Here is a 17,382-nt window from a genome sequence, read left to right on the forward strand (position 1 = left end):
TCACCGCGTCCGTAATAACCTGTTGTTTAAAAATATTACATTACCTAACCCCTCAGATGAACACCGTAAAAAAAAAAAAAAGTGTGTAAAAAAAGCTATTTTTTGTCACTTTACATCAGAAAAAGTGTAATACCAAGTGATCAAAAAGTCATATGCATCCTAAAATAGTACCAATAAAACCGTCATCTCATACCGAAAAAAATGAGCCCCTACATAAGACAATCGCCCAAAAAACTACAAAAAAACTATGGCTTTTAGAATATGGAGACACTAAAAAAAGTATTTTTTTCAAAAATGCTTTATTATGTAAAACTGAAACAAACAACCCAAAAAATTTGGTCATATTTGGTATTGTCGCGTCCGTAACAACCTGCTGTATATAAATGGCACAAAATCTAACCTGTCCGATGAAAATTGTAAAAAAAAATTGTACAAAAAATAAAAACCGTTCCAAAACAGCTATTTTTTGTTACCTTGCCTCACAAAAAGTGTAATATAGAGCAACCAAAAATCATATGTACCCTGAAATAGTACCAACAAAACTGCCACCTTATCCTGTAGTTTCCAAAATGGGGTCATTTTTTTGGAGTTTCTACTCTAGGGGTGCATCATGGGGTCTTCAAATGTGACATAGTGTCAACAAACCAGTCCTGCAAAATCTGCCTTCCAAAAACCACATGGCGCTCCTTTCATTTTGTGCCCTGCCGTGTGCCCGTACAGCAGTTTATGACCACGTATGGGGTGTTTCTGTAAACTACAGAATCAGGGCAATAAATATTCAGTTTTGTTAGGCTGTTAACCATTGCTTTGTTACTGGAAAAATAGATTTAAAATGGAAAATTTTCCAAAAAAGTGAAATTCTGAAATTTCATCTCAATTTTCTATTAATTCTTATGGAACACCTAAAGGGTTAACAAAGTTTGTAAAATCAGTTTTGAATACCTTGAGGGGTGTAGTTTCTTAAATGGGTTCACTTTTTTTGAGTTTCTACTCCAGGGGTGCATCAGTGGGTCTTCAAAATCTGCCTTCCAAAAACTATATGGCGTTCCTTTCCTTCTGCGGGCTACCGTGTGGCCATACAGCAGTTTACGAACACATATGGGGTGTTTCTGTAAACTACATAATCAGGGCAATAAATATTGAGTTTTGTTTGGCTGTTAACCCTTGCTTTGTTAGTGGAAAAAATGATTAAAATGGAAAATCTGCCAAAAAAGTGAAATTCTGAAATTTCATCTCCATTTTCCATTAATTCTTGTGGAACACATAAAGGGTTAACAACATTTGTAAAAATCAATTTTGAATACCTTGAGGGGTTTAGTTTCTAAAATGGGGTAATTTTTGGGTGGTTTCTATTATGTAAGCCTCACAAAGTGACTTCAGACCTGAACTGGTCCTTAAAAAGTGGGTTTTGGAAATTTTCTGAAAAATTTCAAGATTTGCTTCTAAACTTCTAAGCCTTCTAACGTCCCCAAAAAATAAAATGACATTCACAAAATGATCCAAACATGAAGTAGACATATGGGGAATGTAAAGTAATAACTATTTTTGGAGGTATTACTATCTATTATAAATGTAGAGAAATTGAAATTTGGAAATTTTTCAAAATTTTTGGTAAATTTGGTATTCTTTTTATAATTTAAACTTGAATTTTTTGACTCAATTTTACCACTGTCATGAAGTACAATATGTGAAGAGAAAACAATCTCAGAATGGCCTGGATAAGTAAAAGTGTTTTAAAGTTATTACCACATAAAGTTATACATGTCAGATTTGCCAAAAATGGCTCTGTCAGGAAGGGGGAAATGGCCCGGATGTAAAGTGGTTAAATAAAAATAATGTTAATCACAGCTGCTTTCTGAAAAATATCTCAAGAAATGATAAAGAGATGGCCTTGCTTAACCTGTAATCGTACTATCTTGTTTAAATGAGTGCTGCTGACATTCAGCAGATGTGTTTCCTTTCCTATCTCTTAATCTATATGTCTTTTCACAGGCCAAAGTTATCCCCAACAATGACAAGAAAAGAACATATTCAGTCAGCTATGTGCCAAAAGTGGCAGGCCTCCACAAGGTAGGACACAAATCTATGAGGGCTTCTTGTAAATGTAATAGTACTTCTCTGGGTATGAAGAATATTCTGAACCCTATATTAGGTTTCTTATATTCTGGCACTATATTGATTTTATTCTGTATCAGTTTATAATAAATATTTCTCAACCCTTGTACGATAAGGTATAAAAAATTCTACTACAGTATACCTCAATTTAGGGAAAGAAAAAAATTGTAATTCTCAAAATGTGTTAACTGCTTTATTTTACCTTATGCCAAGTGTCCTTAGGCAGGTTTAATTCAGTTTGCCATCCCTTCCAGTGCTTTTTTCCCAGGAGACTCAACGCTTCAAAGATCTCTAAAAACAATGTATAGGACATATCTTTTGATTATCTTTATTTTACACTTAAGTCTGTTAACTCAGATTGAATTTGACTTGGATTTCAGTGCCGAAATCCACATCAATTCTCATGACAATAAGTCCCCAATAATACGTGGGAATGGGGTTTACATGAATAATCCATGTGGATCCCCAAGGATTAGCCTATTAATGACAATTGGTCTTATCCTCTTGAAACTCTGCAGAATTCCATATCCATGGTAGAAATTGGAGGGTCAGCCTTAGACACAAATATACATTAGATTATTATCCCACAAGTGAACAGAGCCTAAATGTTCAGATAATCATCTATTGGAACTATGGTATGTGCACATTTATAAGCAGGTACCCTGATTTTGTCCTTTAATCTATAGGTCACGGTATTATTTGCTGGTCAGAACATCAACAAGAGTCCATTTGACGTCAATGTAGCCATGGCACTTGGAGACGCTAACAAGGTTACAGCACGAGGACCCGGTCTGGAACCTGTGGGAAATGTTGCGAACAAGCCTACGTATTTTGATATCTACACTGCAGGTTAATGTCACCAAAATGATAATTTTATTAGACAGTAATTAATGACAATAAATTTAACTTGTATAGTAAAGGAATAGTTTAACATATTGGGTAAATTATTATATGGATTTGTGATAGATACATTGTCTACCTTCTTTCCTTAGGTGCTGGGTCTGGTGATGTTGGTGTGGTCATCGTTGATCCCCAGAATCGCCAGGACACAGTGGAAGTTATTCTGGAAGATAAAGGTGATAATATCTATCGCTGCACTTACAGACCTAATATGGAGGGACCTCACAAGGTCTTCATTAACTTCGCTGGAGCTCAGATTCCCAAATGTCCATATGTTGTTAACATAGCAGAAGGTAAGCTGATATCATCTGAGAAATCATTGTGGAGAACAAATATTCATGTCCTGTGTCATCACACTTCATGTTTAAATTATTCTAATTGTTCTACATGATTCTTTTTATGTCATACATCATATTCCATGTCAAATCTTCTTTTTCTAACAGTATTCACTCTCCCTACTTAAAAACCAGCTTCTTTTTTCCAACCATTCATCAAAGACCTGTTGACTATGCATATAAGTAATATGATTATGAGCTCCATTTTACATGTTTTCGGTCATAATGTTAGATATTTTAGAGATGTGCAAGTATGACTTTAGATGCAGTTATCAGTGACACAATAACTTGCATTGTCTTACCTTGCTACTGAACTTATGGAGACAACTCCTTTTTAAATGCTTTCATCTATTACAAGGGAAATGTATGGCCAGTCATGGCTTCCCCCAGAGAAGACAGTTGACTGATGGGTGCTAGAAAAGTCAGACTTGAAGCAAATAGTTGAATAGGGTTTGTCCTTGGGCAGGGGCGTAGCTAAAGGCTCAGCTTGGGCCCTCCTTCCCTCAAAACTTCGTGCTGCATGAGGCAAAAATTTAAACTGCACCCCCCCTCCTCCATACCAAATTCTTAACCTAACCCCTTCTGTTCAGCCAGAGGTGTAACTTGCATACACTTTCTATAATACCAGTGTCTTCTTATGTGGCACAAGGGTCTTTGGGCTCCTGGGCCCGGTAGCGACTGCTACCTCTGCACCCCCTATAGCTACGCCCCTGTCCTTGGAAGAAATCCCATCAAGGCTAAGTTCACATGTTGTGAATTGTTTGCCAATTTGGGGTACAGATTCTGTACCAAATTAAAGAACAATACACAATACAATACAAGTCTAATGGATTTTCCAATCTCTGTCTACATGCTACAGATTTTTTACTCATTCAGATTGGACTTTCAAATCCACATGAAGGCCCATTTTCTTGTCTATTTTTCACAGGTTATTTACAGATTTTTAAAATTACCTTTAATAATGTTTAAATCAGCAATTAAATATGCAACTTACCAGTTTTACTTGCGGCTTTGGTGCAGATTTCATCTACAACAAATCAGTAACATGTAAACTGAAAGGGGTTATTCCATAATCCATATAAAAATCATATAGTATATGGAAGTCTCTTTCTAAGAAGCTAAGAACCAGAATCTTAGAACCAGCCTGACATGGATCCAGAGATCTCCCCGTTCACTGCTCCAATTGCTCTGCTAGATTCTCAGAGGCATACACTTTCTACTGCAGCTGTTGGCAGTTGGAGGTTGGAACTGAACATGTGAGCAGGACAGAGAAATTAGAAAAAGAGCAAACAGCAGGTGGCGCTATACAGATAGATTTCAGTGAATAACTCAGAATTTTTATTTTCTTGCATATACATAAGTATATATATATCCAGGTACTGGTTTGAAAAACATAGACTATTTTTTGTGGCACAACCCCTTTAACATTAAACATCCTTCCACTTTTAACCACAGTTCACCATATATGTATATCTGCATACACACTTGAAAAAGTTAGCAAATTCTATATTTTACAGGTCTATACCAATTCTGAGATTTTTCTTGTATTTTTTTTCCCTGTTAGATAAAAAGTTTATTTTAAGATTCAAAACAACAGCTTAGCTCTTAGGCTAGGGCAGGGATGGGCAAACTGCGGCTCTCCAGCTGTTGTAAAATGGGATTTGTAGTTTTACAACAGCTGGAGAGCCGCAGTTTGCCCATCCCAGGGCTAGGGCAACAAGGCGATCTTGGCCACGACACCTGTCACACAACCAAAAATCGCTGTGTAGCCATTGAACTGAATGGGGTTGCAGCGACCAAACCCCAGAATCACAATGAATCCAAGGCTGCTGGATTTTTCTGTGAGCTGTGCTGCATCTCCATTCAGTTCAATGGCTGAACTGCTACACAGCAATCTTTGATTGTGCAATGGGTGTCGTGGACAAGATCACCGTGTAGCCCCAACCTAATTGCAAAACTGTCTCTAATAAAAGGAAACCCCGAGAATTTAGATTTATAAATAATAGAGGAAAAACCTTCATGTAAGTCAAAATCACTACAAACTCAACAAAGTAAAATATCATACAAGTTATTCAGCTTTTTATGTAAATGTCCTGTAAGACACTGCAAATGGTGACCAATGGCACTGTTTTACTTCGCGGTCATTCAGAGATTTACTCTACCCAATATTTTGCATGAATCACTGCATGTGTGTACGGATGTAAAGCTGTCATTGTCTGCCATTGACTATGTGTGTACTTGTCCTTGTTTGCTTATATAATCGGTCACCATTTTGTATCAGTAAGTGCGCTGCATAATTCCGCCTTTGCTTTACATGACTTTCTCTCCCCTATGTTCTTTGCTCTTCCAATAGCTGCGGTTTTGCCCCTGGCTCTCAGCACCCCTCCCCTTCAGGTCACCCCTCAGGCTATTGCTATCCTGCCTCCTGAAAAAGCCAAGAAAGTGGCTCCCCCACCTCCACCCAAACCTAAACCACGCAAGTCAAGTTAGTATGGCCTGGCGAGAGTGAAAGGGCAAAAGCCTTAGCATGGCGTGCCCGGAGAGAGTAGTATAGCCTGTGCATGGGAGTCGTTTTGTGAACTTACATTAGAATTAGTGACAACTTTGTCCTTGCATGCTGTAAGCATGAGCTGCCCACAACAATGCCCACCTATTGCCTGTTAGGGCGTCAATGGGGTAGATACGGAAAAATTCCATTGACAGGGGGTTTGAGTAGGCTTCTGCATGTCCCAGAAATCATGCAGCTCTGCAGCGACCGAAATACGACACCAGCACGCCAACGGGTTCAGATCTGAAACATTGCTCTGAATTTACAGCAGATCTGAAATAATCAATGTTTTCAATATCACATCACTGGATGTCTGAGTCTCAGCACCCATGCTGATCAGCCGTTTGAAGGGGTCTTGGTGGTTGCGCAAGCACTGCAACCTCCTCATTGGTCCATTTATCTACAAGCCGTCTACTTAGGAGCCATGGTGCAGAGTTAAAGACTATTGCAGCTTCGTCTCATAAAGTGAACGGAATGAAGTTGCAGAACCCAATGTAAACAATGAAAAGACTGTGGGCTTTGTGGCCCCTTCAATCAGCTGATCGACAGTGGTACCAATGGTCAGACCCCTGCCAATCTGATATTGATATATATGCTAAACCCCAAAAAATGCCTTTAAATAGAACTTGTCACATTGTACCTGCAGTCCTATCTGCAGGCAGCATGTCATAGAGCAGGAGGAGATAAGCAGATTCCTATAATAGTTCTGTGGGAAAAGATTTGGGTATGACTTGTAATTTAGTGATCCAAGTCCCTGCTATTTCTATGCTTAGGAGTCTAGGGGGCAGTGCTGATTAGTGATTGACCGCTATCTCTGTGTTCAAACTTACTGCATACAAAGGAGGCTGTCAGTCATGGAGCAGGCCTGCTCACTGAACTAATCATAGAAAGAGCATACTGCCTGTAGCTTGGACTGTATTTTACATCTATGCTTAAATAGAGTAAAGTAGTGTATTTTTTTTTATTACGTTTGTGTTTGTGTCCCAATGGTAAGAGTCACTTGCTTTGGGAAATCCAACGTTTAAAGAGGTGATCCAGGATTTCAAAAAACATGGTTGCTTTGTTCTAGAACAGCTCCACACATATCCACAGGTTGTGTGCAGCACTGCAGGTCAGTCCCATTCACTTCAGTGGAGCTGAGATATAATACCGCACACAACCTGTGGACAGGTTTGGCAGTACTTTTGGAAATAAGCTGCCAGGTTTTCTAATGTAAGACAACCTCTTAAATGATTTGTATATGTAGTAATTGTTTTCTATCATAACCGCTAACTGAATATCATATAATAATAATTACAGTATTTAAAGTGGTTGTCCAACCCCAAGGCTATTTTAATTATGCCCCTGAAAATGATTAGCTTAAAGAAAAAAAAGCCACCCACGTATTCACCGCCACTCCATTCCAGTACCGAGAGAAAAGTGGGAAATCCCATCCATCGTCAAGTAAACTGCTGCAGCCATTCACTGGTCTCTTCGGTGAAAAGGTATCCCCAAGCGGCAAATGACCGCTGGATAAGTGAGTGGCTTTTTTGTTTACAGATGTAGTAGAGTTAACACACATGCTTAACTAGTTGTGTTAAGCTGACACCTTCAATTGCTTTTCAATGGCTTTTGTTTCGGGATATCACGATGAGTTAAGACATTTGAGTTAAGAATAACTCTGCTGCATCCGTATGCTGATCACTTTCAGCGCCATAATCAAAATGGCTTTGGGGTTGGGCAACTCCTTTAAGAAGATTTTCTCTGTGCTCTGTTTCCTCCCATGTCATAGAAGAGTTTGTCAGGGGAGTCAGATGCACCACTGGGGACCACAGTCTTCAAAAATTAAAACTGATACCTTGTATGTCTATTGTTTGCTTTTGCATGTGGCTTTGAGTTCTCATGTTATGCAAATACACAATATTAAGGAATGGGCACATGTTATATAATACGTGCATATTTGCTTGGGTTCAGTTTTACTGACTATCCCCAGGAGAAAAACTTTTTTGTTACATGAGTGTTGCAGTGTAAATTATAGTTACATGAGATTTTAAGTAGATGTGGTTTGTGGTAGTTTTGTCTTGGGAGGAACACGTTTTCTTTTTCTTGCAGCATGTAACCCTAATGCCTGCAGAGCTTCAGGTCGCGGACTTCAGCCAAAAGGTGTCCGTGTCAAGGAAATTGCTGATTTTAAAGTATTCACCAAAGGAGCTGGAAGTGGAGAACTCAAAGTATCAGTGAAAGGACCCAGTAAGTAAAGAGATTACAAACTGTATATCAAACCCCAGCCAACGATCATTCATAGTTTCACGATGATAATACTATGCTTGAAAGCTATTAAGTCACTTATTTCCTATTCAACAGAGGGCACAGAGGAGCCGGTGAAAGTCCGTGATGTCGGGGATGGTGTGTACGAGTGTGACTATTACCCAGTGGTGCCCGGAAAGTACACTGTAACAATCACATGGGGTGGATACGCAATTCCTAGAAGGTTAGGCTAAAAAGCTTTCTGTACCACAACAAACAGAACAATTCTATAAAAGGGGTATTCCTCCCTTTAAGCCAAATAGAACTTCCAATATTCAACATTTAAATTCCTTAGATTGCAAACAACTTTCTGGTAGTCTAGATTAATAATCAGGGATAAAAAAAAAAGACTCTGGCAGAGATTTACTAATGTGTCTGTACCTAAAATCTGTCTAAAAAGTGATGCAATTTTGATACAATGTGGCACAGCTAGGGCCTCTACTTTTTTCGGAGGTTTTGTGGGAAAGGGACATGGCCTAATATAGGCTTATGTAGCTATGAGAAGTCCCTGATTACCGTAAATATCCTCCAATGTTAGATCAATGTATTGGCAATGTATGTACATTGTGTAATATATGTATACAGTATATCTACACCTAAGATGCACCATTTCGTGCACAAATGGCACCATAATTCTGGTGTAAAATTCTTTACCAAAGTAAGTCAACCAATAGTTGGTCGAGAGTCACAAAAAAGTGTCTATCCCTGCACCAGATGTATGATCCAGCCTAAGCCCCTGTGATAAATCTGGTGCAGGTCTAGACAGCCTGACTAAAGTTACACCATCTACAGCATTAGTAAATCTGGGCCAGGATGTTAGTTTTTGGTTTCATTCATGTTTCTGTAGTGTTTTGCCCTTTTTGTTGTTTGCATTTCGGGCAAACGTATGGATTCAGCCTAAGAGAGTTCAGTTTACTGTTGAACATGTGCCGTATACCGTCTTCTAGTGCTATATTTCTCCAGCTTACATTCTCATTTTACCTCTTACATCGTACACAGCCCATTTGAGGTCTATGTAAGCCCTGAAGTAGGAATACAGAAAGTGCGAGCATGGGGTCCAGGCCTGGAAACTGGAATGGTGGGCAAATCAGCAGATTTTGTAGTGGAAGCCATCGGTACAGAAGTTGGAACACTTGGTAAGTGTCTTAAGAGTAAACATGATACAAAAAGCCAATGATATGAACGGCCAACTGAAAATTTGCTACAAAATTGGCTGAAATGCTGACGATCTGCTGCAGATTTCACCTTTTGCATGTCAGTGGAGAAAATCCTTAGCATAAATTAAAAAATGATGTAGATTTGAAATCTGCAGTGCATATTAATGTACTGTACGTGTAGATTTCATTGTGAAAAACATACAGCAGTGTGTGAATGAGATTCTTTTAAATTTCATCCATTTTGCTACTCTTGTAAATGTTGCAGATTTTCCCCAAGCAATTCCTCTACAGAGAATCCATGAACCTTTACTACTCCTGATCTCTATTCTCTAGGCTTTTCCATTGAGGGGCCCTCACAGGCAAAAATTGAATGTGATGACAAGGGAGATGGATCGTGTGATGTTCGCTACTGGCCAACTGAGCCTGGCGAGTATGCCGTGCATGTGATCTGTGATGATGAAGATATCAAGGATAGCCCCTTCATTGCTCACATTCTGCCAGCCAGCAACAAAGGCTTTCCGGAGAAGGTAATAGCTCGGTGATAATATAGACTGTGTAAAGTTTTAGATGACACATCACAGGTAGATGTATTAGTTACCTGTAATTTTTAGGCTGAGTTTGTCTTAAATAGCCACAGTGGGAACATCTACAGGTTTAATCTCTGCATTAGGGAATTGAATAGTGGAGCAAACAGATTTTTGGAATATTTTCTATGAAGAAAGTTGAGGTACAGTGGTTTTTCGTTAACGCGTCTATTTACCTTCACCATTCTGTTCACTTTACTTCCCTCTCCTATTTCACAGTTATCCCTGCTCTCACACCAGCTGCTGTGAGGGAGGGTGAGGAGGACACATTTGTCTAACTGGGCTCTGACCTTTGTAGGCTCATCTTATAATCCCTCGTTCCTTTCCAAACATAAATGATATGACTGCAAAACTATTACTACCATCAAAGGAACAGAGTATATATCCAACTCATGAACTGGAAGCTGACTAGGGGCTTGTGGGGCATTCTGCCAGGGAGACAGAGATAATCCTGCTTTGGATTTCTCAAAATATACATTGGACTCTTTCTCAAACGAGTCTGGAAGTATATAAATAGACAGGTTTACAAGATCAAAAAAGCTCCACACGTAGCGTTGCCAAGAAATTTATATTACTGCAGGTTCAAGTTCACAGTCTTTTCTATTTCCAGGTGAAGGCCTATGGTCCTGGTCTGGAACCCACAGGTTGCATTGTAGAACATCCTGCTGAATTCACCATTGATGCCCGTGCTGCTGGGACTGCTGAGCTGAAGATCTATGCTCAGGTAACTGACCACATGGAATATTGATGTACCCTAGATTTCACACATCTCACTTAACATGAATGAGTATTTGTGGGGGGGAAAACCTAAAAAATATATTAACGTTTCATCTTTTCTTTTAGGATGCAGAGGGAACACCCATTGACATCAAGATCAAAGACAACGGGGACAACACATATGTGTGTGTGTATGTACCAATCAAACCAATCAAACACACCATCATCATCTCATGGGGAGGAGTCAATATCCCTAACAGCCCATACCGGGTAAGGCATTAGTTGCTTAAAGTGAATCTGTCAGGTGATTTTTGGTGCCCTATCTGAAAGCAGGATATTAAAAAGGGAGAGAAACTCAGCAGGATTCCTATGTCGAAAAGCAGAGTAAATCCTGACAGGACTCCTAAGAGAGACAGTGAGAGTCCTGATTACATCCTCCCACACAGGATGATCGATATACATATGCCGATACTGGGAGAGCTGCCAATCATTGTGTGTGGGTGGGGCAACCAGGACTCTCACTGTCTCTTCTAGGAGTCCGGTCAGGATTTACTCTGCTTTTTATTAAGAAACCCTATTCCATATCCTGAGAGTTTAGACAGGGCTGCATGGAGAACCTAACAGGTTCCCTTTACAATATTTTGTGTACCCAATAAATATTTAGTACTGTCCCCTAACCCTATATATTAATAATCCAGGTGGCAGTGGGGGAAGGAAGTCACCCCAGCAAAGTTAAAGTTTATGGGCCTGGTGTTGAAAAGACGGGTCTGAAAGCCAATGAGCCAACTTATTTCACTGTGGACTGCAGTGAGGCAGGACAAGGTAAGGCAATATGGGGAAATATGTCATATACAGCATTCCAGAACAGTTCCAGAGTTAATACAGTACTACTAAGATTATTGCATTGCATTTATTTATCTGCAGGGGATGTCAGCATTGGAATCAAATGTGCCCCTGGTGTTGTGGGACCGGCAGAAGCAGATATTGACTTTGACATAATTAAAAATGATAATGATACTTTCACTGTGAAATACACTCCACCAGGAGCTGGGAGATATACCATTATGGTCTTATTCGCTGACCAGGTAAGAGTAAATTAGTGCGGAAATAATTTGTATTAATAAAGTAAGACTTTATGTTACATTTGAAATGAGTATTCCTATATTAGGCATTCACAGCAGAGATCAGAATACCTCTCGTATGTGGCAGCCAGAGATAGTAAACAGCCGAGCGGACACTGTATCTGTAGACTGCAATATAAGTGAATGAGAGCTACTGTATGGAAATAGTGTAGCCCCAGAAGCTATGCTGGATCTGTAGGTCCTGAGTTATAGAAACAGTGTAGCCTGCTGTACTATGCTGTTTCTATAGCTTCTATTCACTTCAACTGGAGTAATAGAAATAGAATAGCGTGTTTCTGTAATCTCAGCCACTTCTGGTCACTGCATATGACAGATAGGTATGGCTGAGATAGAAATATTCCTTTAAAACAGCATATAACTCTGTACCTATTTCAAGACCTTTTTATAATTAAAAAAACATACAAAAGTGACAATATTTTAAGTTGTATCATCTCTTTACATAAAAGTACCTGTACATGTACTGTATACCTCTATCTCCTATAGGAAATACCAATTAGCCCCTTCCGAGTCAAGGTAGACCCATCACATGATGCTAACAAAGTAAGAGCAGAAGGTCCAGGGCTCAACCGCACAGGTAAGAGATATTGTCAGCTTTTATTAGATGGTTAGCTTATACAAAGTATTAAGGGAAGAGATACATTGTAATAAAAGCATTGATTAGATACTGATATTAATGCAAAAATGCTCCAAAATCGTAGCAAGAAAGTGTGTTGCAGTAGTTACGTATTGTACATAGATATATTTTTACATAATTGCCTGTTTTATCATAGTTTTATTGTTCTGTATCATGCATGGGATGAAGGAAAAGATAAGTTTCCTTAATACCTCTTTTTTCCCATACAGGAGTGGAGGTCGGTAAGCCCACTCATTTCACAGTGTACACCAAGGGTGCTGGAAAGGCCCGGCTGGACGTTCAATTTACTGGGACCGTGAAGGGTGAAGTTGTTCAAGACTTTGAAATCATTGACAACCATGACTACTCATACACTGTGAAGTACACAGCTATCCAGGAGGTGTGCTTGATGTTTATGATCAACCTCAACATAGTACACCAATTAGTTGATAGTAATTGCTTCCTTGTAGAAGTAGCAGGTAGCAAATGCAAAGATCTCTATACACATGATCAATCATGTCCCTTTGCTTTAACAGGGTAATATAAGCATCTCAGTAACATATGGAGGGGACCCCATCCCTAAGAGTCCTTTTATTGTGAATGTAGCACCACCTCTTGATCTTGGCAAGGTGAAAGTGCAAGGCCTTAACAATAGTAAGTAACATCTCAATACAATTCCTTTCTTTTAGTATCTTTATTATATGGTATGAATAAATGTGTGCGCCCAAATATGTAGGCTCTGTTCGTGCCATTCCTTTGCAATTGAATCTGATGTTTTCCTTTCATTTATACAGAGGTGGATGTTGGAAAGGATCAAGAGTTCTCCATAAATACAAGTGGAGCCGGTGGTCAGGGCAAGGTAGATGTGAAGATCACATCTCCATCACGTCGTCCTATTCCCTGCAAAGTGGAAACTGGTGTCACCAGTGAAATTCACACTGTAAAATATATGCCTCCTGAGGAGGGACCATATAAGGTGGAGATCAGCTATGATGGCCACCCTGTGCCTGGAAGCCCATTCTCTGTAGAGGCCGTCATGCCACCTGATCCTTCTAAGGTAATAATATGAAATACTTCATATGTAATGCTAATGTGTAGCTCTTAGTTCAGCTTTTTTCTGTACTTTACCTATTTTATTTGTCACATCGCTGCTCCACCTATATCATTCAAATGTGGTCTGTATTCTTCTTTCCTGATGGTTTTTTCTTTTTTTTTTCATTTCTGGCACGTACATGGTTTTTAGCCATATGTTTCTCATTATTGTGTGTGCAAGATGCAGGGTGAGAGTCAGGCTGGAGCAGCCAGAAAGGAGGGGGAGACATATCTATGTTTAAATAAATCCTTGAAGAAACATCAGATTCAGGGGTGGAGAATGTATACCCCAAACATCTCCCATTTACAACATTTCCTATACAATATTACTCTGGCCAGCTTGTTATGACAGGTCATCTGAAGATAAATAAGTGTAAGTTTAGACAAGACAAAGTAAAGGAACTGTCCTTTGACACTGATACTCTGGGGTCATTTGATTCAAAGATAATTAGGTAATAGGTTAGATAAATTTTCTTCTCTATAAATGTACATCATTCTAAATGGATTTGAAGCAACAATGAATGCTCTGTCCTAAAAATGGCTGAATACTGACATCTGGGACTACTACACACTGTAGGATGGATGTATTGTTCTTACTTCCTTACCATAAGTGTTCCTGTTTGGCCGAGAATCATCATTGCCTTGTATAGGTTGTTGTACCGGTAACACGTTTCCACAATCACTATTTCTATAAAGCATTAATGCAGCTTGTACAAAAATGTGGGCTTGGATTTTGGCAGACATACTGTAGGTACTTAGTCTGTGCCTGGATCCTGTAATTCCTTTCAAGCATGTGTAAAACATCAGGCATTATTGGTTAAAGGAAATGACCAAATTGACTGCAACTTAAGGAAATAGAGAACATAATAGAACAGCAATAAGTAAAGGCATCTCCTATACTAAGCAGTTCAATCTGGATGTGTTATCAAGCGTTCACACGGATAAATGTGTCCCATATTTCCTGTCTAGGTCCGTGCCTATGGACCAGGACTGAAAGGAGGCTTTGTGGGTAAGCCTGCTCCATTTGCAATTGACACCAAAGGAGCTGGTACAGGAGGACTTGGCTTGACGGTAGAAGGACCATGTGAAGCCAAGATTGAATGCCAGGATAACGGAGATGGTTCTTGTTCAGTTTCATACCTCCCCACCGAGCCAGGAGAATATTCTATCAACATCTTGTTTGCTGAAGCCCATATCCCTGGTTCACCATTCAAGGCTGACATCAGGCCTTTGTTTGATCCAAGCAAAGTGACCGCAAGTGGACCTGGCCTAGAAAGAGGAAAGGCTGGCGAGGTAGCCACCTTTACTGTGGATTGCTCCAAAGCTGGTGATGCTGAGCTCACTATTGAGATCCTATCCGATTCGGGAGCTAAAGCTGAGGTTCTCATTCAAAATAACAGTGATGGTACCTATAGTATTACATACATCCCATCGTGCCCTGGGGCTTACACCATCACAATCAAATATGGAGGACATGCAGTGCCAAAATTCCCAGTCCAGGTTAATGTGGAACCAGCTGTGGACACCAGCGGAGTGAAGGTTTATGGCCCAGGGGTAGAGCCCAGAGGTAGGTAAACTGGGTACAATATCAAAATATACTTTGCATGTCTAACGCAAAACATATGCACTAATCATAAATGATCTCTATCATGGCTGTAGCTTATTATACAGTAGACTGCAGGATTACCTTTTATCTATGATTTTAAAAAATGAGGTAGTGTCTTAGGGTACTTTCACACTAGTGTTTTTACTGGATTTGGCAGGATTCAGCAAAAACACTTCCGTTACTGATAATACAACCGTCTGCATCTGTTATGAACGGATCTGGTTGTATTATCTTTAACATATCCAAGACGGATCCGTCATGAACTCCTTTGAAAGTCAATAGGGAACGGATCCGTTTTCTATTGTTCCAGATTGTGTGAGAGAAAACGGATCCGTCCCCATTGACTTGCATTGGGGGTCACGAAGGATCCGTCTTGATCAGTTTCCCAGGACAGAAAGCAAACTACAACATGTTGCGATTTGCTCTCCGGTCTGGGAACGCAACTAAACGGAACGGAATGCATTTTGGAGCATTCGGTTCTGTTCAGTTCAGTTTTGTCCACATTGACAATGAATGGGGACAAAACGGAAGCGTTTTTTTCCAGTATTGAGCCCCTATGACAGATCTCAATACCGGGAAAACTAAAACAATAGGTTGAAAGTAGCCTTAAAAAGGTTACATCTACTCTGAAAATAAGCAATTTATAGCCTATGCTTGGATGTAATCTAGAAAAAAGTTGAATAGCTTTGTAAATGCATTGCTTCACGTCTTTTATTCTAAGTTACATGCTATACTATAATATAAGGTCTTCAAGATTGTCATAAGACAGACCCCAGACAGCTTGGCTGAGCTTCTACATTGCAGTGGGATGGTTAGCTGCTTCTACATTACAGTGCCTAGTAGAAAGAACTCACTTTACTGGATGCAAATCTCCAGAATATAGTCTGTCGCTTACGGGGTGGTATAAGTACTTGCTTGAACATGCTTGTAGGAGGATAGCAGTCTTATCTTATTAATATCTCCATTGAATATTGGGTCCCTATTTTAGTCCTGTGTATTTTATCGCCTATGTCTATGTTATTATATGTATTAATAAAGGAGGTACTTATTTTCATACTACCATGTTTGTCGTGCACAATTAATTGGTGAGGCTCATAGTACAGCATTGTGCATGGCACTTTAGCTTTATAAACTATATCTTATAGGTGTAGAATAAAGTCTGTGTAGACACTGAAGCAGCAAGGGATACTGGGAAATTTCAGCTCAGAAGCTTAAAGTGTGTGATTGCAGACTTGAAATAATTTTAAAGAACACCAGTCAACCCCATTAAACTAGACATGTTGCCTAGTAGGGTTGATTCTGCTTATTACAACGATACATGTGAAAATCAGTTGTGGTGTTCCTAAGAAAAAATATATACTTTTATTCACTATGCAATTGAGGGCTTCACTGCACCTCAGCTCCCCAGCTTTCCAGTGCTGGCCACGCCCCACAGTACAAAGAGTATCTAGTTTACATAAAGAATCTTAAAGAAGTCTTTTTTTCCCCTCAGGAACGCCACTGTAACGTTACATTACCCTACTTTTGTAACGTTACATTACCCTAGTTTGTGAGATTTCCCTACCTCGTAACATCGTATATATTTATTTAACAGAAAAAATGCCCATCAGATCTCCCTACCCCCACACTGCGCAGGCGCGGATATCGGATGGATGTTCTGTAGTTAGCCGCTCTTGCGCACTGGGCCGTAATTTTTCCCTACCCTAAGGCTGGTGAGGCTCTCCGGCGCATGCGCAGTGTCCAGCTGAACTCCGCTGTGAGATTTCCCTAAACCGTTGTTTTGCGCATGCGCAGATCGGCACAACTCCGGCACGCCTCCTCACGTCATTTCCGGTGCGACCGGAAGTTACGAGGTAGGGAAATCTCACGAAGTAGGGTAATGTAACGTTACACCACAACCAATTTTCACAAGAAAAATCTGCAGGATCAACCCTACCCGTAAGTATGCCAGGGTAAAAAGTGTTGATCCTGTAGACAGGTGTCCTTTAAATATTTTAGCCTAAATTACCATATGGGAATACATTTTTCCTGTAAGCACTAATATAGAAAATTTTAATAGTACATAAGGAACACTTCATTAATTCTTTTCCTTCCACCAGGTGTATTACGTGAGGTTCTGACAGAATTTACTGTGGATGCCCGTTCATTAACTAAAACTGGTGGAAGTCATGTGACCACCCGTGTCATCAGCCCTTCTGGTGCCGTCACTGAAAGCTTTATATCGGATAGTGGGGATGGAACATATCATGTGCAGTATACAGCCTATGAGGATGGTAAGATGCAAGTC

At 39.7% G+C, this 17,382-nt stretch overlaps 1 protein-coding gene across 2 annotated transcripts in view; it reads left to right on the top strand.

Moving 5' to 3' along the window:
• Positions 1-17,382, top strand: part of FLNC (filamin C) — a 69,326-nt gene that overhangs the window by 36,254 nt on the left and 15,690 nt on the right. For both annotated transcript variants that reach the window (XM_040413495.1, XM_040413496.1), the window contains exons 6-22: positions 1,993-2,070; positions 2,802-2,964; positions 3,108-3,308; positions 7,990-8,127; positions 8,242-8,368; positions 9,184-9,320; positions 9,675-9,868; positions 10,536-10,649; positions 10,769-10,912; positions 11,341-11,464; positions 11,567-11,727; positions 12,268-12,358; positions 12,628-12,797; positions 12,934-13,051; positions 13,192-13,454; positions 14,459-15,056; positions 17,195-17,368. In XM_040413495.1, coding sequence (XP_040269429.1) covers positions 1,993-2,070; positions 2,802-2,964; positions 3,108-3,308; positions 7,990-8,127; positions 8,242-8,368; positions 9,184-9,320; positions 9,675-9,868; positions 10,536-10,649; positions 10,769-10,912; positions 11,341-11,464; positions 11,567-11,727; positions 12,268-12,358; positions 12,628-12,797; positions 12,934-13,051; positions 13,192-13,454; positions 14,459-15,056; positions 17,195-17,368 — 2,995 coding nt within the window. The remainder of the gene's footprint in view (positions 1-1,992; positions 2,071-2,801; positions 2,965-3,107; positions 3,309-7,989; positions 8,128-8,241; positions 8,369-9,183; positions 9,321-9,674; positions 9,869-10,535; positions 10,650-10,768; positions 10,913-11,340; positions 11,465-11,566; positions 11,728-12,267; positions 12,359-12,627; positions 12,798-12,933; positions 13,052-13,191; positions 13,455-14,458; positions 15,057-17,194; positions 17,369-17,382) is intronic.

The sequence above is a fragment of the Bufo bufo genome, chromosome 1, assembly GCF_905171765.1.
Source record: "Bufo bufo chromosome 1, aBufBuf1.1, whole genome shotgun sequence".
NCBI classification, from domain to species: domain Eukaryota; kingdom Metazoa; phylum Chordata; class Amphibia; order Anura; family Bufonidae; genus Bufo; species Bufo bufo.